A 26,787-nucleotide genomic window follows, 5' to 3' on the forward strand; every position below is an offset into this window, starting at 1 on the left:
GTTCAACTGCCTAGAAGAGGTGGATTGACCATCATTGCGTACTGGATATGGCCTTGCGGCCATTGAATACCCTAGTCACAAACCTTCACGACCTCTGGTTAGCTCTACGACCAATATAAACACAGATACTAGCTATATGACCCCAGTGATGCAGACAACCGACCAAGCAAACTTACAGGTCCCAGCTTTATGTCCCCACCCGATTTCTGTACCAGGGCCTAGTATTGTTCAGTCCATGCCTTCTATTATATTCATGCCTTCTATTGTACTCATGCCTTCTATTGAAGGCCTGGGTCCTCAAAATAGCGAATTGTCATGATCCCAGGGGTACATTAAAGATTCTTAGTTGGAACCTAGCAGGTATCCACAGGAAATTGGGCTCACCAGAGTGGAATGCTTTAGTGGAGGCGCATAAGATCTGTCTGTTCCAGGAGACCTGGAGTTTAGAACCACTCCATCGAGTTGGGTATGTCACATACTCTGTGCCTGCAGTACTCCCTAGAAATGGGAAGGGCCGCCCCTCGGGGGGCCTTCTCATCTAGGTAAGTATCTCCCTTAACTACCGTACAATACTTAAGCAGATTAATAGCCCAGATATTCTAGGAATCTCCTTGAGAGGTCCCAGTAGGGGGTTAACCCTCGATTTGTTTAATATATATGTCAGAGGTACCAAACATAGGTCTACGTCCCAGATAGTGACCATTCTTGAAACAGAGCTCAGAGAAAATACTGTTGGTGCCCAAGTCCTCGTTGCGGGAGACTTTAACTGCACCTATGAGCCTCTCACAACAGATAACATTTTGGACCTGGGTGAGGATGATGCTAGAAGGGGCATTCCAGCCCTAACTATTCCTCCGATCAAAAGATGGTCCCAAAGTGCGATCCAGTTAAATGCTCCAACGTTGGAGTTTGGCCTAAGAGCCACAAATGGTCGTACAAACTCAGACCCCATGGGTGCTGCTACATTTAATAGAGCCAACCACACCTCAAGGATCGATTACATTCTGCTAGATTTTCCACTTTGGGGATTAGTACAGGATATGGTAGTTTTACCTACTGTAGAAAGCGATAATTCGCTTTCTCTGACTCTTAAAAACCCTTGGCCTAGCAAAACACTCGAAATGTCCCCTAAGCAAGCTCATAAAATTTCTGTCTCCTCTTGTGGGAGACGCTTGAAGTGGAATAAAGTTTCAGCTGATGAAATTAAACTTAACACTATCGCTGAAATGCTTACAGCTTCTCAAACGGAGTTGGATACTATTAATCCGGCCCTGCTAACAACTGGAAGGGTCACATCTATTTTTGAGGGTACACTTAGGTCTATTGGGGATGTATTTTTGAAAAAGGTGCGTGTGGGTAGGAACACGGCAACCCGGAATCCAAGGGGCAAGCATGATTGGTACACATCTGCATGCAGGCACGCAAAATCTCTTTTGATTGAGGCTATTAAAGGCAAATCACAAGCCCTGATACAGGAAGCTAGGAAAGAGCATAAGCAAATTTTGGCAAGTGCAAAAAAAGGAGTGGGAAGAAGAGTACTGGCGTACCTTAAAAGAGGCAAGCTCTGGGAAAGATTTAAGGCGTTTCTGGGATACAATCAGAGCCAGAAACAGACCAGATAGCGACCTCATAACATGTAACATTACTAGCCAAGTGTGGGATAACCACTTTTCTAAATTGTATACTCGCCAATCTGGAAATAACACCACAGTTACACCCAAGGATGAACAGGGCTGGGAGGTGGTTCTAGTAAACCCCGACTTCCCAACAAAAAGAGTAGAGTATGCTATTGGTACTATCATGCCTCAGAAGGACTGGGAGGTAGATCCAGTAGACCCAGACTTCTCAATAAAAGTAGAGTATGCTATTAGTACCATCATGCCCCAAAAGGCGGCCGGTCCAGATGGTATTCCCGGGGACCTGCTTCGTTCAGATATCCCGAAATGGGGGAAATTCATTCATTGCCTGCTCATTGCCATCTGCAGGGGTGCACCGATTCCCACATCCTGGAAAGGGGCGGAGGTCGTCCCTATTTTAAAAAAAGGGGCCAGGGACGACCCGTCGAATTATAGACCTATAAGCCTGTTGGACATAACCCAAAAGGTAGTCGGCAAGGTGTTGTTGGTTAGAATATTACAATGGATTAGTGAAAACATCCTTTCTGACTACAAGGCAGGATTTAGAGCAGGCACTGGCGCAATAGAACAAGCCTTTAGATTGATGCTAGTGTACTGGAAGGTGGTGGTCATAGGCAAAGGCAGTCTTTATCTCGCTTTTATCGATTTAAAGACTGCCATTGACCTTGTACCTAGGGAGACTCTCTGGAGAGTCCTTACTGACATGGGGATACCACAATACATTCTACTGTTACTTGTAAGGCTCCATGAGAACAGCTTTGCCCAGATAAGATGGGGTACAGAGGGAGAGAAAACCAACAGAATCCCGGTAGAGAGAGGGGTTCGCCAGGGATGTGTTCTAGCTCCCACCCTCTTCTCCTTGTATATCAACGGTGTGGTTGAGCATCTGTTGAAAGATCCTTCAGATGAACCATCCCTGGCGGGGGAGCGCATCCCCACCCTTCTCTTAGCGGAAGACACGCTCTTGCTATCCAATTCCCCAATGGGTCTTCAAAAACTATTCAATAACTTCCAGTCTTTTTGTGCAGAACGAGGCCTGGTAATCAATACCGATAAAACAAAATACCTTGTGATGAATCCCCCCAAAAAATCTGTGCGTCCCCCAAAGTTGAACGCCGTACCTTTGGGGAGGGAGGAAGTATTTGATTATCTAGGCATCCGTTTGTCGCACAATATGCAGTGGGCTCCTCATTTATGTAAAATGCTGCTAGCCCACAAGAGGGTAACAGGGGCTCTTCTGAAGGAGCAGCGCTCCTGTGCAATTAGACCTATAGCCCCTGTTATTGAAATCTATGCAGCAAGGGGAGTTAGCTCTGCTCTTTATGGGGCAGAGCTATGGGGCTCATGTAACACTAACGAATTGTCAAGATCTGAGAGGAAGTTCTGTAGGGCCATCATGTCACTTCCCCAGGGTACTCCTATGATCCCACTAATGCTCGATTTAGGCTGCCGCCCTATTGGTGATTCGGCAAAGTTCCAGCCCTTACTCTTATGGGCCCGGCTGTGGCGAGTCCCGGAGCTTGCCAAATATGCTAAAGGGCTCTCTGAAGTAATGTCATTACCGGGGTGGCACAGGATAAAATGGCTGAGAGATATGAAAGCCCTCCTGTGTAACTTGGGTCTAAGTGAAGCCTGGGCAAGTAGGTCTTCCCCTCAAACGCAACACTCAAGAGTTTGTATTGGAACTGGATTGCGACCCAACGGAGCACTAACTGTACATTGGGTAGACTCATGGAGGACTTTTTGAAATTGAAGGATTTGCCGATCCGGGAACTTTAGACATTATTGAGAGACCATTTGACAGGACCCTTTATTTTAAATTTAGGACCGGGACTCTTCCACTGCACGCTTTTACATCTCGGTGGAAACCCCCAGCACAGACCACAGAATTTTGCCCTATTTGCATATCCAGACAAGAGTCAGTGGCACACTTTCTGTTTGAATGCCAGGAGTATGCCCAACCAAGAAGAAGATGGCTTAAGCAATTCTGCCGTTTGTTAGGAACCAGGCATCACATTGAGGCACTACGTATTTTAATGTCGGACTCTCGCCCACTGTACGTCTGTGCCCTTTCCAAATTTTTATCATGGGCCTGGTGCATTAGAAGCAAAAGGCTTAAAGGAAATGTTTAATTTTTTTTTTTTTAAATAACTATTTATGATGTGCTTTTTTTATTTGACAATTAAGATTTTAAGGTTAAATGTAATCACATTTCTATATTTTCTTCTTTTCTAAAAATGAAATTGTGTGTTTTTAATGTGAAGCTTTTATGATAAGTTTTTATCGAAATAAAGCCTTTTGACTTGACTTGGTTTGTGTTAAAGGAAATACACTTTACACATATGGCCACATGCGCACATGTACGCTTTCACAAACATAAGCAGGAGATCTTGAGTCGTTCATATTAAGTAATTTCCAAAATGTCAGCCGCTAGCTGTGTGCACGATGGAAAAAGCAAACTTGAAACAGCAGTGACTGCAATGCAGCAGTGAACATGGAGCTCTTGTGGGCCCTTGTCAACTAGAGAAAAAAAAAATTTAAAAAGGGAATAATATTTATTCACAAAAAAAGAACAAAGTGGCCATTAGTCTACGGCACTTTAGAGAACTACTTTATACGCTCCTGTACTGTCAAAATGTTGTCTCTACCAATGAAGCCAGCCAATGACTGAAAGGGCTGATCCACTGCTGTTTGCTTTTTGAGTGGATGCCATATATGAATGACACTGCAATGGACTCATGGATGAAAGGGGACGGGTCTGGTGGCTAAATGGACTAATATGTTCACTGTAGGAGCATCTGTTTGACCTCATGGTCACAGGTTCAAATCCCGGTGGGTCTACTCAGTCTTTCATCCTTCTGAGGCCGAGAATATGCGTACCATTCAGTGCCAGGATGCAGACAGGTGAACGTGTGCTTTTCAAATACACGTTTTGTTAGGGTACTGGAAACACCTCTATGTATATTAATGTATTGTTAGTTATTTTTTATTGATATCTGGTTAATAAACGTAGTATCCTGCAGAGAAATCATTAGAGAAGTCAGAGACAAAACTACATAAGTTTCATGGTGCCAGCCTTCAAGAACCGATAAATGCAAAACACTGGTTGCCACCATTAGAGATCAAAAACAGAATGAAGCACACATTTTAAGGACTATAAATGTTGGTGTTTTATATCAAGTTACTTTGGCCCATTACTTCTCCTATTGATGCATAAATCAGACTACTAGGTCCAATGTGAATTGTTTCACAACTATATATCTCTGTTAATACCACGTAGTATTAGCTGTGCGTCAATACCAAGTCACTTCTTTAATTATATCCAACGGAACATTCGAGAATGCCAAATAATTACTCAAGAACGCTGGAGTACTCCGTTTCAGCGGATATTTTAAAATACAGAGAATAACCAAGAAATAACACTGCTTACAGCATATTAGGTATTTTATAAATAAAAGTGTTAAACCATAAAACAGAGAAAGCAAAATGGTTCTAAAGACTCCAACGTACTTGGATCAGATGAGATCAGGCGACAGTAAGCCAGAAACTGAACTCAGTTGAATCAAGTGGACCGGTTGAATTTTTGTATTGCAACAGAGAGATGGCAACAATTCTAGTTAAACATACAGGTCCGTTCTACTGATATTACCACACTGGCGATGGCTGGAGTAGATTTGAGAATGCTTGTAACCAGAAGGAACCTTAACATTTGCGGTGCGTTCTTGTCACAGGGTAGAGCTGCTCAGCCAACAAAAAGAGGCTACACAGCATGTAAGGGAGCTTTCACTAATTTCATAATAAAAGCGTTTGGTACTCAGTATTGTGGCAGAACATACAAGCCACCTATAATCACGACAAGCAGAAAGACTGCAAGCTAAACCTTTCATCTTGCCAGATGAGCTAAATCACAAGAAACGATTACAATAAGCAGTGTGTCTCACCCAGACAACATACCAGCAGACTTCCTTTCTCGTCTCCTGATAAACCTCAAACATCAAATTAGTGGCTTTGAGGTAAAGACCACAAATCAAGCACATGTAGGAGAGTTATTTTCAAAGAAGGTCAGGTAAATTAACAGTTATAAGTACTCCTTTGCAGCACGTTAAATACTTGTGCTGCATCTGTTTTCACAGTCAGTGCGCAAATGCAAGCCAAGAACCAAAAATTGTCCTCGCAGAGCCCCAAGTATTCGCTTACAGTTACTTGCATGAGGAAAGCTGGTGGTATCCGTAATGTACTTTGCTTCCTTTCCATGGGGATGGAGGGGGGGGGGGAGGGGGGGGTGTCTCTCTTTAACAAACGAAACAGTTCTGTTTACATTTCACTCAGGCACAAATTCCAAACAGGACTTAAGTGCATAACCTTGGTTGGAAGAACAGTGCCGAAATTACTAAATTTTAGGCAGCCAAGGAATGGGCCATCAAATTATGGGAGGCGCTCACTTTGAACAGATGAAATCTTTATACAGTGGGCTAAGAAATAAAAAGTAGGACATAGAAAGGAGAAGTGGTATTCTGAAATAGATGTATGGCTTTTGGGCTTGGTAGTTAATTTATAGTCGAGAGCAATGGCGGCTTGTTGATACTATGTTGTCAGAGAAATGAGCGGCAGAATTCCTTCAACTATTACGATCCACTTCATTTGGGTATTGATGTCCGAGACTCAGCACTCTTAAACAAAGAATTAAGTTAGTCAGAAATGAGTGAAATTTAGTCGAGCAAGATGGTAGCACTTCTGTGAGGCTCTAGCAGTCCGATAATACAACCCGCCATAATCCTGCCTCATCCGGCTGATTTTAAGACGAATGACAGGAGATCTGCTCTTTAAACATCAACCATGCCCCAATTTTTTTTTTTTTTGGACAGACTGCTCCCATATGTGCCACAAAAGCAGCACGGTAAGCTCTTGACTGCGAATTTAACATGGCAGCTGCCTGGGGAATCTAATTTGTGCTGCGGCCAATCAGTGCTGAATTAGGTGCCGAACAAGTGCAACCTCTGAAGGTACGTGGTCTCCATGTTGGTGCCGCAGGAAGGAGGTGGGGAGCAAGACCTCAAATGACTGAGCAGAATCTTTGACGGAGCTACGCTAATATTCAGTGGCCGGGCATCTTGAAAGTGGCAGACTGCAGCAAATACGCTGGGTGCGACAGCCTATAGAAATGGGGGAGCGTCCATGTTGGAGAGGCACACTCCCTGCTAAGCAACACACAGAAATAAAAGGTGTGGTACTTGAGGTGGCGATCCTTCAGTGTAGGCCGTCGGAACACACATTAAACACACAGCAATTGGCTACACGACGGGCCAGATTGTAAAATGGCCACCCGAACCTGGGGGTGACGAGACGTGGATGAAGGTGGCTGCATTGTGGTGCCAGGAGTGCCCCGCCCGTGCCGAACTGGGGCTGCTGCAGTCCCCTGCCTTATCGGCAGCACCGGAGACACCAGTCACTCAAGGGGTGCACAGATACCCCTGAGCAACTACTCAATAAGGGCTGGCAGTGGTGGACCCAGGAGACGCGCCCTACATTTACCCTAAGGAACTGCAAAACGGTCCATCACCAGCCTGTTGGAGCCCTATTTGGCCAGTCCCGCTATCCCCCGCGTTTACAGAGGGCGACCTCCCTGGGGTGGTCAATCCTGGCATACCTGCTTCCATCTGGCTGCGCGCTCGCTGCCTCGAGCGAATTGCTGTGGAGCCACTCTACAGGTGTAGCGGACGAGCTGCTAACCCGTGGCAGAGACTGGGCCTTCGGTGCTGAGCGAACCGGTGCAGGATCAAGGCCCCTTGAACACCACCACAGGGGTGGTCTGGTGGCAAACCGTTTACAGACGACACTTGTGAACACAGGATTGCGATCCCTGCGGCCACTGCCGCATAGAGTACATGAGAGAGTCCATCTGAACGCTTGTGCACCCACTGGGGTGGCCCTTCGGTGGTGTTGTACAGGGAGAGGGTGTCAGTCGGTGAACACTTAGAGTGTTAACTGCATTAGGGAAACGCGCCGGGCCTCCTTTCCTAGCGCCCCATCTGTGACACTAGCGAAGGCACAAGCCTGCGATTGGCGCCTTCACCCCTTGGCGCTGTGGACAGCGGAAAACACTAACCCCCAAAGTGGATAATGGCTAAAGACAAAGAACCTAAGACGCACCGACAGGGGAGAATGGACAAGTACACTAAAGTGCTATTCTACAGGCGATCCAAGCCTCGAGAGAAGGCAACGAAGGCAAAGTGGCGGAGATGGGAGCTGAGGTGACCCTTCTCCGGCAGGATATACGCAATATCGCGTCGTGCAAACAGAGGCACCCATATCTGAGGTGGAGGACGTGCCGCACACCTCCAGAGGCAACATCATGGAACTACAGGCTACTGTACGAGAGGTCATGTGGAAGGTCGATGATGCGGAGAACAGAGCGGGAAGAAATAACCTCCGCTTTATCGGGATACCTGAAGGGCAGGAGAATGCGGATCCTAGTGCCTTCCTGACAACGTGGTTGCGCGACGTCCTTCCCGGTGCTAAGTTTTCCACTTGCTTTCTCATTGAACGCCGCGTTCCCTCATTTCCTGGTTCCTAAATTCCAAGATCGAGATGCAATCCTATGTGAAGCGCGGAAACTGGGAGAACAAACTTGCCAACGCGAGAGTCATCTTTCCAGATTATTCCAGGGAGGTGCAGAAGATGCGGAGGTTTTTCGACTCTGTGACAGTCAAACTCCGGGCCTTACGCATTCAATAAATGCTTCTCTTCCCGGTCAAGCTCAAGGTGGTCTTTCAACATTCGATTCAGTTCTTCCAAACACCAGAGGATGCCTGTGCATGGATTGAAAAACGCCAGAGGATTGGAGGCTAGAGGTACCACATCGCTCCCAGGAATCCTACAACCAGGGTGGGAGCCTAGAGGATGAAACAAAGACGGCGCCTCAAGGTAAGGAACTAGATGCGCTCGGGGACGGCGCAGCCAGAGACGCCCAATCAACGGAGAGGGGGGCCTCCCGGAAGAGCTGGGGAGGAGAGGGGCGCGGGTCATTCATTGGGATAACACAATGCTGACCAATCAGACCAAGACTCCCCAGAAAATACTGATGGCGACCACCCCCTCTTTGAGGCCATCCATCAGGTGGAGAGGTCGGCGGCGATGGGCCTGGAAATGGCTACAGATCATCAACGACATCAACACCGAAGTGGCAAAGACAAGTGAACCTTGGGAGTGCCGGAGGAATCTACCGGCGATACAGTGCCGGCAAGGAGGCCACCCCTCCTAGACCTTTCCTTTGGTTTTCTTAGTAGCAACGGGTCGTTTTTATTCACAGTGCCAGAAGCAGGTAGACAGGGACAGGCGGCTAGTGACCGCACCCCCGTAAGGCCCACATGACCCACAAACGCCATGCAAGACCCGTCGTATACCTTGTTGACGTGGAACGCCAAAGGATAGGGTAGTAAGATCAAGAGGTGCCTGGTAAATAGGTACATCAAACGGCTTAAGCCGGACTTAGTTTGCCTACTAGAAACCCATCTCCAAGGTACTCGATGTGCCTTTATTGAGAGAGGGGTGTATACCACAATGGCATACCCTGGATTTTCCACAGGTGCTCGAGGGGTGGCCATGCTTCTCAGGAAGACGCTACCCTTCCAAGTAGCTAAGACCTGGGTAGACCCTGCGGGTGCATATGAGGCAGTTCAAGGGATGTGGGGCAGGAGGGAGTTTACCCTGACTAGTGTGTATGCCCCGCCGCGACTACAACCCCAGATGCTACAGGCAGTGACCAACATACTACTAGATTCAAACTCAGCAATACACATAATAGGGGGAGACTTCAATGACGTGATGGATCCCCGCCTTGATAGATCACGTACGGCGATTGGCGCCCACCCGATTGGCAGACTTTGTACGCTCCCTGGGACTGACAGACTTTTGGGGCCAACACCACCCATTCGACTGTAGTTACTCCTACTTCTCGGGTGCGCGCAAGACCTTTACCTAAATCTACTACCTTTTTGCCCTGAAGGGGGGGGGGGGGGGGGGGGATTCCATTTACTGACGGCGCAGATTACCTAGCTAGAGGTATCTCTGATCACTCACCTTTACAGTTGAAGGTAGGGGTCCAGAGGGTGCACAGGCCTAAATCAGATTGGAGACTGAACCGCTGGGAGTTACGTGAAGAAATAGTAGCAGGTACCGTCAACATCTAGACTAAATTGTTTTTCCAAGAGAACGAAGGCTCTGTGCCCTCAGATGCCACCCCTTGGGAAGCATAGAAAACAGTCCTTAGGGGGAAGCTACAGGACGTAATTGCTCGGAAACATAGGGAAGAGACGTTGCAACTAAGAGGTCTAGAAAGTAAGTTGTTAGAACTGGAACAGAGTATATCCCCAGACAACAAGGCCGAAATACTTAGGCAACTGGAGATTAGGCTGAGAGAACTCAGAGCCTTGGCAGAAGGGGAGGCCCGTACCCAAATACTCACCACCCACCATTGACTATATGAATCAGGTGATGAGGTGGGAAAGCTCCTCGCGTGGTTGAGGCGAATTGGGTACACCAAGTAGAAGAAGATGACAATGTACAACAGCACCCATAACTGCCCTATACGCAGCCCATCTGGCGGTACCAGAGACGGAAATAGACTGCTATCTCTAAGCCATAGATATGCCCATCCTCCCACCAGAAGAGATGGCGACCTTGGACGAGGAGATCACTCTACACTTAGCGCAGGCTGCTATTGCCAAGCAAGTCTGGGAAAACCCCGGGGCCGAACGGACTTCCGGGGGGAGTTCTTTAAGCAAAATGCTACAACACTAGCTCCACACCTATTTAACAGGTTTGTGGTGGCCAGAGAAGAGGGAAGACTTCCCCCGGATCTTCCCCGGGCCACGGATGTGGTCATCCCCAAATCAGGCAAGCCCCCAGAAAAGGGCGGCTCTTATCGCCCAATTCCCCTCCTTAATGTAGAAACCAAAATATTGGCTTCTATTCTGGCCACACTGATACTGGTGGTCATCACACCTCTAGTTCATAAGGATCAGTCGGGCTTCATGCCTAGACGCACCACACTGCTCAACCTCTGTAGGTTGGCAAACTGGCTGGACACGATCAAAGGGAGTGGGGTCCCCATATGCTCTTATCACTTGATGCCAAAAAGTCATTTGACAGTAAACTGGCCTTTCCTCCAGAGAGTCCTCATTCAATTTGGTTTTGGCCATAACTTTCGGACATGGATCAATCATCTATACATGAATCCCAGAGCTAGAGTGAGAGTCAAGGGAGTAAAATCAGCTGAACTCCCCATTCTGCGTGGGACTCGGCAGGGCTGCCCGCTCTCCCCCCTACTTTTCACTCTCGTATTGGAAAAACTGGCGTGCCCGATAAGAGCACACCCAGACTTGACGGGGTTCCGGGACCTTGCAAGACGGCAGCTGGATGAGCGCATCTAGCTCTACGCGCATGATATCCTTCTGTACATAACACACATAACAATGACCCGACATTCCACCTTATTTTTCGAGTGGTTGAAGAGTACTGTACGAAGTTGGGATGCAAGATTAATTGGGGGAAATCAACCATATACCCACGAGGGGGTTGCATAGACACGCGGTCCATCCCTGTGCATCTCCCTATTGCAGAGGAAGGCTTTAAATACCTAGGACTTTACTTCTCCGAAAATGTGACAACCTGTCTAGCCCGCAACATTTAACGCGGCCTGGCCGTCTTCCGAGACGATGTGAATAGATGGAGGCGTCTTTCCCCGACATTACTTTGGGAGGGCAGCTATGTTTAAGATGATCACACTACCCAAGTTATTGTATACTTTCCAGAACACGTACTGCAAAATCCCAGAAGCTATCTTTAGAGCGATAAATACCGAAGTGCGAACCTTGCTTTGGGATGGAGGACACCCTTGAGTGGCGCTGCAAACACTACAACGCAGCCAGTATAATGAGGGAATCTCATTGCCTGATGTCCGAGCATACTACAGGGCAACACACCTCGTAGTTATCAACGAATGGGGACATGTTCCCCAAGATAATCCAACCTATGCCCTAGAAAGGATCCAATTTTCTAAAAGCTCACACCTTCACCTCATATATGGGAGCATGGGGGTACGAAGTTTGTCAGCAACTCAGAGAACAATTGAGGCGTGGAGGGAAGCTGAGCACATTATGAAATAGGGACAGAGATTGACCATGGCCAAGCCCTTATGGGAAGGCACGTGACTATCCGAAGTAGCGAAAGGAGACATAGCAAAATATTGGGGGAGACAAGAAATTCCCACCCTAAAAAAATGGCGCACAGGCATGAATATGTACATTGGAGCTAAAAAGACTGTATACAAAGCACTAAAAGTCCACAGAAATTTTGGAAAATTTGGCAGCCATGGTTGAGCTATCACCATTTAGAGATGGAAGGGGAAGATACTGCGATATTACAAGCCATATAAACTGGCGGGGGCAGGAGACGTCACTCTGGACACCTACCTAGCAGAGAGATTTGGGAACTGCACACTATGGGGGGTGGACGATGACGAAGGCGGCAAGAAAGATACTTGTACTGTTGTTGGCTGTCTCATCGCTTCCTGTGACTTGTTTTGGATATAGCCAATGGAATTTGACTGCAATGCCCCTGCAAAGATGTTTTGTTGTTTTATTTTTTTAAAAAGTGACCCGCAAAATCCATTCAGCAGAGAGGAAACTAGTGCCTAAACAGCCAATCAAAATAAAAAAGGTAATACACGCCCATAAAAAATAAGTATTGGAATAAATGGTACCGCACCACCGGTGAAAAAACAAGGCGGTTACTAAGGAGGAACTACTAAGCCTATTGCCCAATGAAAAGCCACCATTTACAAAGGACAGGGACAGAAGCCAATTAAAAAGATGGACGGAGCTTTATTCACATATCATGAATGCAGCATGTCTCGAAGAGATAGCGCAAGCACTGCCTAGGCGAGACCTAAAAAGTAATGCCAATAAAAGCCAGTGCCACTATGATCATGACGCAGAAATCCAAACAGAACTGGTAGTGAATGCCTGGTGATACAAGGGGGGGGGGGGGGGGGGGGGTTAAACGTGCACCACTCAGTCACTACTTCCGTTTGTTAATAAATGGGCTACCTTTTAAACGTGGGTGCAACTGCAGGTGATCCCAAACAATTGAAAAAGAGGGAGTGGAGTGTAAGGTACTCACAAAGAAACCTTTAGATCGTTTTGTGATCTCAGACAATACATTCGGACAACATTTTCTGGAACAATATTTGCATCAAATCTAAAGATTGTAAAAAAATAAAAAAATAAAAAAACAGAAAATGGATGACAACTCGCTAGGGTTTCTTTCTGACAATGCACCCATTTTCATGCCACCTCTCCGAGAGTAACCAACTTCACCCTTCAGAGGCTATTCAATAGGCTGCGAAATAAGTGTGATGGTCCCAACCACAAACATCCGTGAATAAGTGTCCACAGGCGTATATTGAAAAACAAATCACAGGGTACAGACTGCAATGTTTATACCGACAGTCACTGATAGGATGAGGACTGGAGATTATGATCCGAACTGAACGACAAAAACATGGTGTTAAACTGGTAAAACCTCTTACTCAACCACAGAGTAGCTAAGAATATTGGAATTGAACAGAAAATGGATAATTTTACAAAAATAAAAATAAAAACACTGACAAAATCAACAGTTGTGGCTTTAGAACTATGGGCAACATGTATTTATGTTGCCTGCTCTTTGTGTGTCCTATTATAATTGTTCCAGAATGCAACACATTTACAGATACATGCAAATAAAAACTAGTTTTAACGACTACCGAAACAATTATAGACAAGCGCACTTGTTTTCCATTCTCCAGGACAGTCATTTCTTGAAGGCTCAGCCAGCCAACAATACACGCTGCCTGTGCCAAGATCCTGAAGTTCTGTGACCGCCAGAGATTCATGCAAAAACCTATCGGCTCCCACTTTGTTTCAGCACCTCCTGCCCATTCAAGATCTCTAGCGTTTGAACTTCAATTAGATGTTTAACGTGATGCTGTGCTTGAAAACACCCCTCCGCACTACTACATGCTGGAGGGAGGCAGGTGGGAGGCTGGAGAGATGAGTTGGAAAGTTTATCCCCATCTCCTCATTGCTAATGAGAAACACTCCCTTGTGTGGTAAAAGGAAAAACAAAAACACTGGACCCAAACCCGTCATTTAAACCAGAAATACCCCAGAGGTGCATCACCTTTTCCTGGGGAGGGCGCTGGCCTCTGCAGCTCGGTGAAATAAGTACAAGATGCTGTCCGGCTGCAGCGAGAGCGGGGTATTATAATAAGATGCACCCAGACCTCCACACCTAGGGCACCCCTCTCCATGACTAATCCATTCCACGCACGCCACAATTCCAGTAAACACCCCCGGGAAGAGGAAGCGGAATTAACCCCATGATGGGAACAGAGCTGCGTTATCCTCGCTCGGCACCCCCATCAAGTCGACGGGGGAGGTCTGAAAAAAAGCACATTGCTAGTTTTGTTTTACTCAACGCCCGTTCGTGCATGCTCACCTCAGTCAGTACCCGTGTGTTTGTCCGGCTGTATAACTGGGTCTCTTTCTGTGTGCACATGGGTATGCGGGATTTCATGTATGTTTTTCTACTATGGAGTGCTGGAAAGAGAAACTGTACCCCGAGAACCCACAAAAATGGGTGGAGACACGAGGGGCGGAGTCATAAACAACACGGTCTGACCCTTAAGGTATACTTTTTTTTTTTACTCGCTGAAATATTAACATCTTTTTGTGATTTGTAATAAGCATGAAAGCTTGAAAACAGCTTGAAACATTGAAAGAATATATTTGAACCAGTGATGCTGTCGTTGCGCTGAGTGGTGGGTGCATTGGCGGAGCTGTGTGGTGGCTGCATCAGCGGAGCTGTGTCGGTGGAGCTGTGTGGTGGGTGCCTCGGTGGAGCTGTGTGGTGGGTGCCTCGGTGGAGCTGTGTGGTGGGTGCCTCGGTGGAGCTGTGTGGTGGGTGCATCGATGGAGCTGTGTGATGGGTGCATCGGTGGAGCTGTGTGGTGGGTGCCTCGGTGGAGCTGTGTCGGTGGAGCTGTGTGGTGGCTGCATCGGTGGAGCTGTGTGGTGGGTGTCGGCCGGGTTCCCGAAAATAATCGCATGTCTTTATTTCTTGCTGTCTAATTCCTTCCCCAGCTTCCCCCTGAATCTAAAGCAAGGCCCAAAAGAAAAGAATTCTGTGTGTTTGAATTGATCTTTAAAAGTATAAAGCGGCACAGCTTTGATAAAATATGAGGGTTAGAGAAAAGAGAATGTAAAGTATGCAAAGGAGCTTATGAAACATTTGTTTTAAATATTTCAGTAGTTCTACTGCTATAAAATCCTCCAATCCAACAGTACAGCGTTGTACTGAAATTAGCCAAACAAATATGAAAATTAAGAACGTTTTCAGCAGATTTGCTTTTATAAATCCAATACGTCATCGAGTAAAAAATGGATAACATAAAATGCTTGTCGCAGGAGCTCTAATGAGAAGAGAGAGACTGGAATAGCAGCTATCTGGCAGCCTAGGTGAAAGCAGGGACTTTGCTGGTACCTGCCTCTCCGCAGCAGAGGCAGGCATGCATGCAGAAATGTCTCGCTGATGTGTTTATCCTCTAATCAGTTCATTAGTTATAAACAACATGACATTAGAAGTTAGGAGGCGGTTGATATAAATTTTTATTTAACTAGGTTGATATAAATTTTTATTTAACTAGTCGATGTTTAATCCGTCACGCTGAGCTGCATAGCAGTGAGAAGGATCTCCCTGACAAAAACCGGTTAGAACTTCATAAAACGCCATCATTGTCCAGGGGAGAAATAAACAAGGAGGGTGTGGGGGAGGGGGGCTTACAAATAGCACGAGGAGGGTGGTGTGGGGGTGGGGAGTAAAGGAAAGGGCTAGGATAGGGAGAAATAATAAGGGGTCTTGTAGAGGCTAGACATACAAGGGGTGAGAATGCTAAGGAAGTAGTAATCTAGGCAGAGGCAGGGAAGGGACTGATCAGGGTTGGCGGGTAAGGAGGAAAATGACTAGGAAGAGCGCATAAAAAGGAGACGCGGCCGTGAAACTGAAAGTACGTCCGGCCGAGGAAATAGAAATTTTACGTGGCCAATGTGTCCCCTGCGTGTACCCCACGTTTAGTGTATGTTCATGTCACCCATGCACTTTCATTTTCATGCCTGTAATAATAATGCCTCTGCATTTCCGTCCCATGTTAGAATGTCAGTTACCAAGCCTTCCATGAAAGAAACGTTAATTCTGCACTGAGGCCTATGAGGCCCATGTTGCCAATGTATTTGCATGGTGCACGTTTAAAAGTCGAGATGAACCAGTTTTGTGGCTCAGCCGAGCCAGGACCCGAATTCAGGCATCATGCCTCCCAGACACTCTGAAAGCTGCAGTCTAGCTATGTATCCCTGACCTCTCGCATACTTTCTGCTCAGCCGAGAGGAGCCCAGTCCAGCCTGCCAAGACAGTATTTTGCTTACAGTTATCTGCTCTACAGAAATACATTCCTGCCTAACGAAGAAGGTAAACAGAACCCGTCCACAGAGATAGAGCCCAGCCATTCTGTCTCCGTTTAAGTGATTTACAGAGCTCGCATCCATAGAAAGCCCATGGCCCCACGCAATGCACGAAGAAATATATGCACACACTGGCCTTTAGTGATGAGCAACCTTTGCTCGAGCGACCTTTACTTCAGATAATACATCCTCCAAACTTAAGATATCAGATAATACCAAGTGTGCAGGTCGTCCTGACACTCAAGGCTTCTCTACTAGAACGAAAGTCAGCTCCCTCCAGCTTCCCCCAGTTACACGTCAATTGCACGTCATGACCAAGTGGCACACACAAGTAGGGTAAAGGTTCCAGCTGACCACGTAGACCCCCTCCATGTATCCACCCACCTATGACACCTATGACTCCTCAAGGGAACGCCCACGTGTACGCCTTCTTACACGCCCTTTAGCACGCCCATGTGCTCTTATCTCTCTCTTTCTCTTGCTCCGCCTGGAGCGCTCCGCCTTCTCTATGCAACACAATGTATGTTTAATGTATAAATAATGTACTCTGTGAATAAAGTTCAGAAGACCCTTCCTGAACCTTTGTGGTGATGGAACCCGATTCTCCCTTAACTCGAGTTACTGAAATAAAGCCCTTTCGAATCGGACACCACGGACTCTGCCTCTCATTATATGCATGACTTTTTGTTTAAGTATAGAAATTCCGACAGGTTAAATATTTTATTTACCACACGGCCGTGAATAATTAGGGGATGAGCGCACGCTGAGAAGCTGCCTTTGATGTGGTAATGCGAGGCAGGCAGGCAGGCAGCTGGTGGCATTGTGCACGCGTTTTTAGGACTTGCGCTTGCGCAATGACCTAAAAAGCACATGCACTGCAAGGAATCGCCAGTGGTTAAACCCTGGATAAGCCACTATAGAGCTTCGCCAGCTATGCGCATCAGCAGGCGAGCCCTAAAAAGGAACAAGCGCCCCACAACGCAGCAGCACCAGTCGGCCAACCATTTATCTCCGAGGCCAAGAAGAAATGCCTCGGAGAAAGCACCGCCATTTTCGCGATTCGGGGGCGTGTATTTAGCAGTTGAGTGACAGATGAAGTCACGGCTTAAAAACTGCAAAAAACACGCCCCCGAATCGCAAAAAGGTGGGGCTTGAGATGAGTGACGCCCCTCTCCTCCAATGGCTGGCCTTCGTTTAGGAAGCCAGCAATGGAGAAGAGGGGCGGGTTCAAGCCCCCATACTGCCACAACAAAAAATCTCGGACTCCGCCCACTGCTTACGCAGTGGGACGCTAGCCCGAGACCTAAAAAATCCCCATGGCAGTTACAAACATTTGAAAATAAAAAAACGAGATAACGCTTACATCCAAGATACCTGGTATTGATTACAAAATCTTATGACGATTGGTTATTGGTAGCAGGCAGTGCTTCTCATCACCGATCGTGTGATTTGCACTACTGCCTAGCTTGAATTAAGATGTGATACATCTGCATGCTTACAAGTAAGCTCGGGTCTATGAAACAGATAGACTGCAAACTCAGCCCAGCTGCAGCTATAACGCAACAATATTAGTAGTTAAGGTCTTAGCTACCAGTGCACGGTTGAAAAACGATAGAGCAAACGTTATCCATAGCAATATAAGCACTGAAGTCATTTACAAAAGCTTCCTTCAAAATTTAAAGCAAATAGTGTGAAACAAGCATTTGATGAAAGATGACAAAAAGGTATTAACATTGGACTACTTGATTTTTTTTAATAAAATCTTTTATTTTGCATGTTAATAGAAACAATGTGTTTCTTTTGGTGGGATGGAATCATTTATTTAAGTATGGTGCATTAACATTAAGTATTGAAAGCAAAAACAAAGCACCAACTTATATATCACGGAGGACAAAGCCCAGCACTTTAATCAACTAGCAAATAAAATGTGGATCTGTGTTTGCACTCAGACATGTTCCTTGAGGTTTCTCGAAAAGATACTCTAGGATTAACGTTCGCAAAAGCTTTTTGAAAGCTCGACTCACTACTGTGAACTCTTAAGGAACACATCTTGTAACACGATATTTCACAATGCTAAGCTGCTACACGGAGCACTCAAGACGAATTGTTTTCTACAACCAATGTTGTCGGTGAGGACAGGAAATCACACAGAGCAAGTTCTCTATTATGTATGAAGTGTTAAGAATAGATTCTGCGACAAAAGCATATTCCTAGTAAATTAGAAACACGCTGTCCAATAGTACCATATTACTTGGTTAACTAGGATAAAATACATTTCAGAGCATTCTTTTTAGTATGCAGCTACGGTGAACTTACTTCAAAAATATTTAGTTTCATGTCTGAAATTCAGATTGCTCTGCCAACACTGTGTCCCACGCCGCTTTACTTTCGGTCTTGTAGGCAGTTTAAGAGCACCCATGGACGCCAAACTCGACAAGGAGGCATACTAGCTACGTTTTCTTTTACAGACATAAAAATGGTTCCTTAAAGCAACACTTCCGTAATACCATATTGCACTGAAAACGGCAAACTTCTAAACAGTCCGGTCTGCAAATGTTCCACTGCACCTTTAGATCCATTGCAGAATTAGGAATGGACGTGCCAACTAGTACCACAATATCCAAATGATTAATACACAAGGAAAACGTGGGCTGCAGTAACTAACAATATCACCAGCCTGAACTGTTACATATAGACAATCGCAATTAATTTGTTAAAACTATAAAGAAAACAATTATCAGTAGACCAGCCTGAAACAAAGATTAAGGGGAATCAGGCCTTTCTAAGACTGCCTTAACCTGAAACTGAAGAATTTGTGTCAAAGGTGAAAATGTTTTGACACTTAACTGTATGACTGATACTCGATACAACCTGGTAACTGTTGCTTGTAACTGATAAGTGGGTGGTTGAGTCAATAAGACAGTTGCTCATGGTTACCTTACAAAGTACCAAAAGCAATTACTGATGTACAAAGCACACCTTGGAGTTGAAAAACTTGAAAGTATTCTTTCAGAAGTAAGCTAAGGGATTTCATCTACTAGTTGACATTTCAATGAATTGTCAAACACTGCAAAGCTAAACAAGCACTGCCAAAGCCAACAGCTCTCGCCTATGCATAAGCTCTTGGCTTTGTCAATATATTTTAGCAATATTGTACACCAGAGTACCTGCTGTTCAGCATGGCTAAAAGTTAGTAGAGTAAAGGAGAGTGGCGTGGAGTGTCGTAAAGTGGGTGTTATGGAATCGCGTACAGTAGAGTTGAGTGGAGTGGAATGTCATGAAGTAGCCCTCAGTGTTGCGGAGTGGCATGGAGGGAGTACACTGTCGTAGAGAGAAAGGGTGTAGAGTTGAGTGGCGTTAAGTGTAGCACGGTGTCAGTCGAGTAGAGGGTCGTGGAGTGAAGCAGAGTGGAATAGCTTAGAGGGTGTTGAGTAGAGTGGTGCACAAAAGAGTAGATTGTCAGAGTGGAGATGCACAGAGCCTAGTAAAGTGGCATGGAGTGGCAGAGGGAGTTGCATTGAGCGTCAGAGGAGTAGTGTTGTAGAATGGAATACAGTGGAGTAGAGTGAAGTGGCATAAAACAGTGGTGCAGAGTTAATTGGCGTAGAGTGCATTGGTTTTGAGGAAAGTGGTGTAGAGTGCAGTGACAGAGGAGCATAGAGTGCAGTGGCACAGAATTGAGCGGTGCAAACTCGATTGCAGTGGCATATAACGGCAGGGCAGAGGGGGCTGGTACAGAGCGCAGTCGTGCAGCATCAGGGGCAGTCAGAGCAGCGTAGAGCAGCAGTGCAGCGTAGAGCAGCAGTGCAGCGTAGAGCAGCAGTGCAGCGTAGAGCAGCAGTGCAGCGTAGAGCAGCAGAGCGCAGCCGCGCAGGGTAGAGCAGCAGAGCGCAGCCGCGCAGGGTAGAGCAGCAGAGTGCAGGGTAGAGCAGCAGAGTGCAGGGTAGAGCAGCAGAGTGCAGGGTAGAGCAGCCGCGCAGGGTAGAGCAGCAGAGCGCAGCCGCGCAGGGTAGAGCAGCAGAGCGCAGCCGCGCAGTATTCTGCAGTGGCGTAGAGTAGAACGTGGTAGTATATAGTAGATTAAAGTGCACTGGCGCAACGAAATTGACATATAGGATGCATTGGTTTTAACTAAAATGGTGTAGAGTGCACTGGCGCAGACTGCAGTGGTTTAGAGTACAGTGCAATAGCGTAGGCTGCAATGGCATGGAGTATAGGACAGAGTAGATTGCTTCAGAGTGCAGTTGTGCAGGGTAGAGGGCAGTGTCAGGTTACAGAGGTGTAAAGTAGAGTGGCACAGCTTTAATTGCAGTTGAGTGGCATAGAGTGATGGGGCATACAGCAGATTGTTTCAGATTAGACTGAAGTGATGCAGAGTCGAGATGTATAGAGTAGTGTGTTGCTGAGTGGTGCAGAGTGGAGTTCCTAGACTGGTAGGGTGTAGAATGCAGTGTCAGAGTGCAGTGGTGCAGAGTAGATTTGAGTGGCATGAAGTGCACGGGTGTAGAGTGGGAGGAGTAGAGTGCAGTTGCAGAGTGAAGTGGTGTAGAGTGACATGGAGTTCAGTGGCAGAGTGTGAAGATATACAGAGTAGAGTGGTGCAGAGTGCAATGGAGTAGAGTATAGGGGAGTACTGTATAGTGGTGGAGAGTATATTGCAATAGAGTGCAGTGACGTAGAGTGTATTGGCTTTGAGTAAAGTATTGTAGAGAGCATTGGCATGGAGTGCAAAGGCATAAAATTGAGTGGCGTAGTTTGGCGTGGCATAGAGTGAATTAGCACAGTGTGGATTAGCGCAGAGTGTACTAAAGTGGCGTGGACTGCAGTGACAGTAGATTTCAGTGGTATAGATTAGAGTGTTGTAGAGTGCAGTTATGCAGAGTAGATTAAAGTGGCTTGGAATATAGTATAGTGGCATAGAGTGAGCGACGCAGAAAAGAGTGGTGCTGAGTTTAGGGGTGACGTACAGTTAAGTGGAATGATGCAGAGTAGAATGCTGTGGCATAAGAGTGGAGTTGGGTAGAGTGGTGCAGCAGCATAGAGTGAATCAAAATTAAATTGAGTGGCGTCGAGTGGATTGGCGCAGAGGGGAACAAAGTGGCATAGAGTACACTGTTTCAGAGTAGAGTTCAGTGGTATAGAGTAGAGTGGCTTGGCATGGAGAAAAATGGCCTAAAGTGGAGCAACACAGAGTACAGTGGCGTTGAGTACATTGGAAGAGTGCAGTGTTGCCGAGTGGTGCAGTGTTGCCGAGTGGTGCAGAGTAGAGCTAAGTGGTGAAGGGTAGAATGCAGTGGCATAAGAGTGAAGTGATGCAGAGTACAGTGTTGTAGAGTGGTGAAGTGGAGTAGAGTGGTGCGGTGCTGTGGTACAGAGTAGAATGAAGTGACACGGAGTGAAGTGGAGTAGAGTGCTCTGGCATAGAGTAGAATGTTGTAGAGTATAGTGGGGTAAAGTGCAGTGGTGGAAAGTAGTTGGCGTAGGTACAGTGGCGTAGAGTGCACTGGTTTTGAGTTCAGTGGTGTAGAGTGAATTAGCATTCAGTGCAGTGGTTTAGAATAGAGAGGCGTAGCAAAGAGTGGCACAGAATAGAGTGCAGTGGCATAAAGTGCTGCGACACAGTAGACTGTTTCAGAGTAGAGTGATGCAATACAGTGTAGAGTATAGTGGTGCTGTGGCATAGAGTAGTGGGGTAGAGGGCAGTGGCGTAGCTCTAATTAAAGTGGTGTAGAATGGAATGGAGTAGTATGTCTTAAAGTGCAGTGGAGAGTAGATGTTTTCACAGTAAATGTAAATGTAAATGTATAGGCATTTATATAGCGCACTACTTACCCGGAGGGTCCCAAGGCGCTTCGACCGCTGCGAAACCCTTCCTGGCTTCCCTGAGAGATGGTCCCTTAATGGGTATCTCCAGGGTGAGACCAGGCATCCCCGGCGGTCTGGTGGGGCCGTTAGTGAAGATGAGGCAAGCTAATGCCCAGAGTTGCCGAGTGTGATCGCTGATCAGAGTGGGCACCGAGGCGAGAGAATTATCGAGTCTGCTGACACTGGTCCAGAAACCTGCCGCGCCGGGAATCGAACCCAGGTCCCGGGCCGTCCTCTGCTCTCTGGTCTGCCGCCTCTAACCACAGTAGAGTGAAGTGATGCAAAGTGGGGTGGTGAAGAACGCAATGGCAAAGAGTGCAGTGGTGCATAATAGATTGGGGTAGAGTGCACTGGCAGAGTAGAGAGCAGTGGCATAGAGTTCAGTGTCCGAGTGCAGTGCTGCACAGCAGTGTCTGTAGAGTGTAGCGGCGTAGAGTGAGGTACAATGCAGTGGCGTAGAGTATAGTGGCATACTGTGCAGTTGTGCAGAGTAGACTGGCATACAGTGAAGTAGAGTATTGGTTTTTAGTAAAGTGGTGTAGAGAGCACTGGTGTAGTATGGAGTGGAGCACAATGCAGTGGCAGAGTAGATTGTTTCAGAGTAGATTTTAGTGGCAGAGTGCAGAGGTGTAGAGTGTCGCAGAGTGCAGTGGTGCACAGAATACTGCTGTAGAGTGCAGTGGTGTGTAGTAGAGTGGCGTGGAGTGCATTGGGAAGAGTATTGTGGCGCAGGGAGCAGTGGTGAGAGGGTAGTGGCGCAGAGTAGAATAGAGTGGCGTAGAGTATAGTTACGTAGAGTGATATTGTGCAGAGTAGATTCTGTAGAGTGCATTTTTAGTAAAGTGGTGCAGAATGCATTGAAGTAGAGTTCAGTGAAGTGGTGAAGAGTGTAGTGATGCATAGTAGAATAGTGTGGGGGTAGAGTGCATTGGCATAGGAGAGCTGCGCAGACCAGCGCAGCGTGGAGCAGAATAGAGCAAAGTGGGCTACATGAAGTACGAATTGTATTGTAGCATACTGCTAATACAGACAACACATCTTCAAATGAAACGACCAGTACATTTCCACTCTCATACAGTTTTACTGATAAACGTATACAGCGCACAAATGATAATATGTGGAAATATCATCCCTCAATGTATTAATTTGAACGTCAGCACAGTTCATTTACAGACATTTAAATGTTGTTGTGTGCTAGAAAATAAGCATATCCTCTGTACAGCCGTACTCCAATAGAGCCGCCCCCCACCCCCCTCCCCTTGCCAGCATGGTCACATAAATCCTCTCACTTTGAAGTCAGAGAAAGAAAAATAAACACCAAGCTCACTAGAAAACACAGCCTAAAATGTGATCTTTATCTTTGAATGCACAGCAATGTGACAAGATAATAAAAAGATTTAGAGGCCTGTCTACAGAAAGTGAGTTTGTGGAAGAATACAGTAAACAAGGTTTGGCCAACAGAAGGGACGAACTCGAGCTGGACAGCCTAAAGCAAATACAGCCAGCAGACAGAAATCCAGAAAATGTAAGTTAAAAAACCAAGGGTAACCTAAGGGCGGAATGCCTTCCTAGATCAACTTTCTTAAAGTACCCAATATGTCTTTAGCAAACCAGACAGCTGCGTTGTCTGGTAGGCTGCGACCTAAAAGGTGCATCGGTTGGTAGCTGGGAACAATAAATAATACTCTAAGGTGCACATTAGGCTACTGAAATAGTAATTTTTAAGCTATTCCCCAGAATCTAGACATTTTGCATATCTTCTAAAAATGTTAATGTAAATAACCTGCACATTTTAGATACCCGCCTAAACTTCCAGGCATAAAGAGGGCAAGAAGAACTATCAGAATGGTAAGAGGTATGACTGCAAACAATGAGGCATACCCGAGGTAGTGGTTATTTACAGATTATCACCATTGCCTTGGGTACTCAATTTTGACAGCAGATCACATGCCCGTTTGGCTGAGTTGCGAGTATCCGTGTAGTGAGTCTTTGCAGTGAAGCCACCTAGACCAATATCCTATATAGCTGAATGCAACAAGCATGCCAGTATTGTCAGGTGTAGAATTATATAAAGAGGGCCTGAGAAAGGTGTCTAGGGGTGTGAATATTCTGATACCAAAACACAGAAAGGGTTATGTGAGAGATGAAGGCCATCAAAGCTCACCAACTGTAGCTGAAAAGAAGCATAAGTAACAGAGCAACTATATATTTCAATTATCTGGATTACAATTGATTCAAGAATGATGAAAATAAACATGGAGAGCCCCGTTTGGACTATATATAGCTCTAAGAAACAACAAAAAAGCCTGCTATTTATTCTGCAGATTTTGTAGGTTTTGACTGCCACCACCACTGCATATAAACAAAAGGCGCATGTAGCGGTGTGCTTTTTTTTTTTTTACACTCAACATGTTCAGTGATAGAAATGTCAAGTATAGAACTCTCAAAAGGTAAACTTAGGTTTGAGGTTATACACTAGGGCTTCATGAAAAGAAATACTCACAGGTAGACAAAAACAACACAGATACTTTGGTTGGCGAGCACTTTTCAAAACGGTAGGCTGAGCTCTGTGCACATGCTCTCGCTTTCAGAGATGCCCTGCATTTTGCTAGAGGAGCTTTCAGCTGGTCTCAATCAAATGTACCCTACAGGAAAAAAAGCTGGTCGATGTTGAATACCATAGATTGACTAGAAACCATACAACATGCATAGACCGTCGTGTTGCATTTTTTTTTTAAATGGTCAGGTCACAGACTACCAGAAACAGGGAGTGTCGTTTCTCAAAAGAAATCAACTCCAAGTCACCTAAAATTATAAATTCTCATTCTTCAAAAGAATTCACCATTTACATCTTGTCCAACCATTGCTCAGTTACAGGCTTTCTATCCAAAAACAAACGACACTATGCATTTCATTCTTATAACGTTCGTGTGAATGCTGTAAAATCTATTTTGCATAGTAGCTCACATTCGCTTTTTAGCACATTAACTGAACACAAACATGTTATGACAGTGGGTTACACTAAGTATCAGTACATCTTCTACAGTGGGTTTATCTATACGGTTCTGAGGATACAACAACACTCGGAGAAAAATAAAAAGGTGCATGTGGTTGTAAACAAACCTATATTGCGGAAACTTCAGAGATTTATGGAAATAAGATGCTCTAAAATGAGATATGATTGATACGGAAGGATAAGAGACATGACTTACAGGGGTATGGTTAACTACTTACAATGGTGTGAGCAGAACACAAAACGTATGATTTTAAAGTAGACATAAGGGTATTGTTGGACCATAGCTTCGCAATTTATCAATGAAAGTATGCCATGGAGCAACAGAGTGGCATAGGGACCACAATGAGGGCTGCTCCAGCAAACCTTAATAGTGATACAACTGGGCTGTCACAAACCTTTAACAGTAGTGCTGGTACAGCTATTTTGGGGACGCTGACAAAGGCATTTAAATTACTTCTAGCCATAATTAACCCTACACACTCAGAGCGATCAGGTCAGGCAGTGCAGGAGTTATCGAATGTCCTCTGGCGTAACAGAACATTAAAGGATGCCGGTGTTTGCTCTCACACCATGACACAACTGGGTTGATAAAGCAAACGGTACAGTGGAAGAGGTTCCTTGGATGGGAGCGCTACCGAGTGGCACTACAGGGCAGTGACAGGCGGTTCACCGGGCGGAATATAAGGCCGGACCGGGGCTCTATGAAGATGGCTGCCACCCCGGGCCTGGCTCGGGCAGGCGTTACCTCGGCCCTCGCGTCTTACCTCGGAATTTCAGCTCGTGCTGCGGCTCCAACACCAGCACCTGCTCTATCTTCGCCATGTCGGGGGGGCGCCGAGCGCTGTTAGCGTGGGTCAGGGAGTCAGGGTGCTGCTGCAGCGGCCGGGCAAGCGGCAGGACGAGGAGGTTCCAGAGAGGGAGGCTGACTGAGGGTGGGGATGCGGCGGCTGCAGCAGGAGGCGGGCCTAGCAACCGCGCAGGCGTAAAAGCCTCGCCTTTTCCGGTGGACTAACAAAGCGGCCATGTTGGAAGACTGCTCGTCCCAAGGGTTGCAACTAAAGTAGTCCTGAATCTGTGTTACATATTCGGACATAATAGGAAATTAGAAACCACTGTTGTCAAATTAAATATATAACACATTGGTATTACATATATGAATTTTCACAATTTAGCAAACACACGAGCATTGTATTAGATTGTAATTGGAGTCTTAATCTGTAACGATCACAAGAACGAGACAATTATGTCTTGAAAACACTGTGCATGAATATCATTGTGTATTTCTATATAGAAGGAGCATACTAAAAAAAGATTACTCGTGTTACACTGAGAAGACAGCCTCTGGTTTCATGCCTACCAAAAGTGGAACTGAGAGACCTTTACATGCCAGTCCTACGTCTGTTTCGCCACGATGCCGCCGTTTTGAAAGTATTTCAATTACTTGAAACACTACATGTTGATTCAATTTTGTTCCTCCTATTTCACAACTACATTCACAACTGTCATAAAGAATGCACCTTTTTATCTTTATATAATACAGTTCTATTTCAGTCAAGAAATTTAATTATTTTTTTATGTGTTATAGTTCTAATTTCAAGTTCGTTTGTCAAACGGGTTTATTTCAGTCAATACTACACTTCTTTAAAAGCAATTGTAAACTCCGTAGTTTTTTGTACATTCGTGTAGATTGCTCCATCTGGTTGATTGGTTA

At 45.9% G+C, this 26,787-nt stretch overlaps 1 protein-coding gene across 1 annotated transcript in view; it reads right to left on the bottom strand.

Annotated features, from left to right (window-relative positions):
* LOC147668843 (vesicle-associated membrane protein-associated protein B-like) overlaps positions 1–26,027 on the bottom strand; it is a 101,991-nt gene extending 75,964 nt beyond the window's left edge. The window contains exon 1 of the mRNA XM_086948402.1: positions 25,841–26,027. Coding sequence (XP_086804528.1) covers positions 25,841–25,898 — 58 coding nt within the window. The 5' untranslated portion in view covers positions 25,899–26,027. The remainder of the gene's footprint in view (positions 1–25,840) is intronic.
* Positions 26,028–26,787: the final 760 nt, after the last annotated feature.

The sequence above is a fragment of the Lissotriton vulgaris genome, unplaced genomic scaffold (assembly GCF_964263255.1).
Source record: "Lissotriton vulgaris unplaced genomic scaffold, aLisVul1.2 SCAFFOLD_271, whole genome shotgun sequence".
NCBI classification, from domain to species: Eukaryota; Metazoa; Chordata; class Amphibia; order Caudata; family Salamandridae; genus Lissotriton; species Lissotriton vulgaris.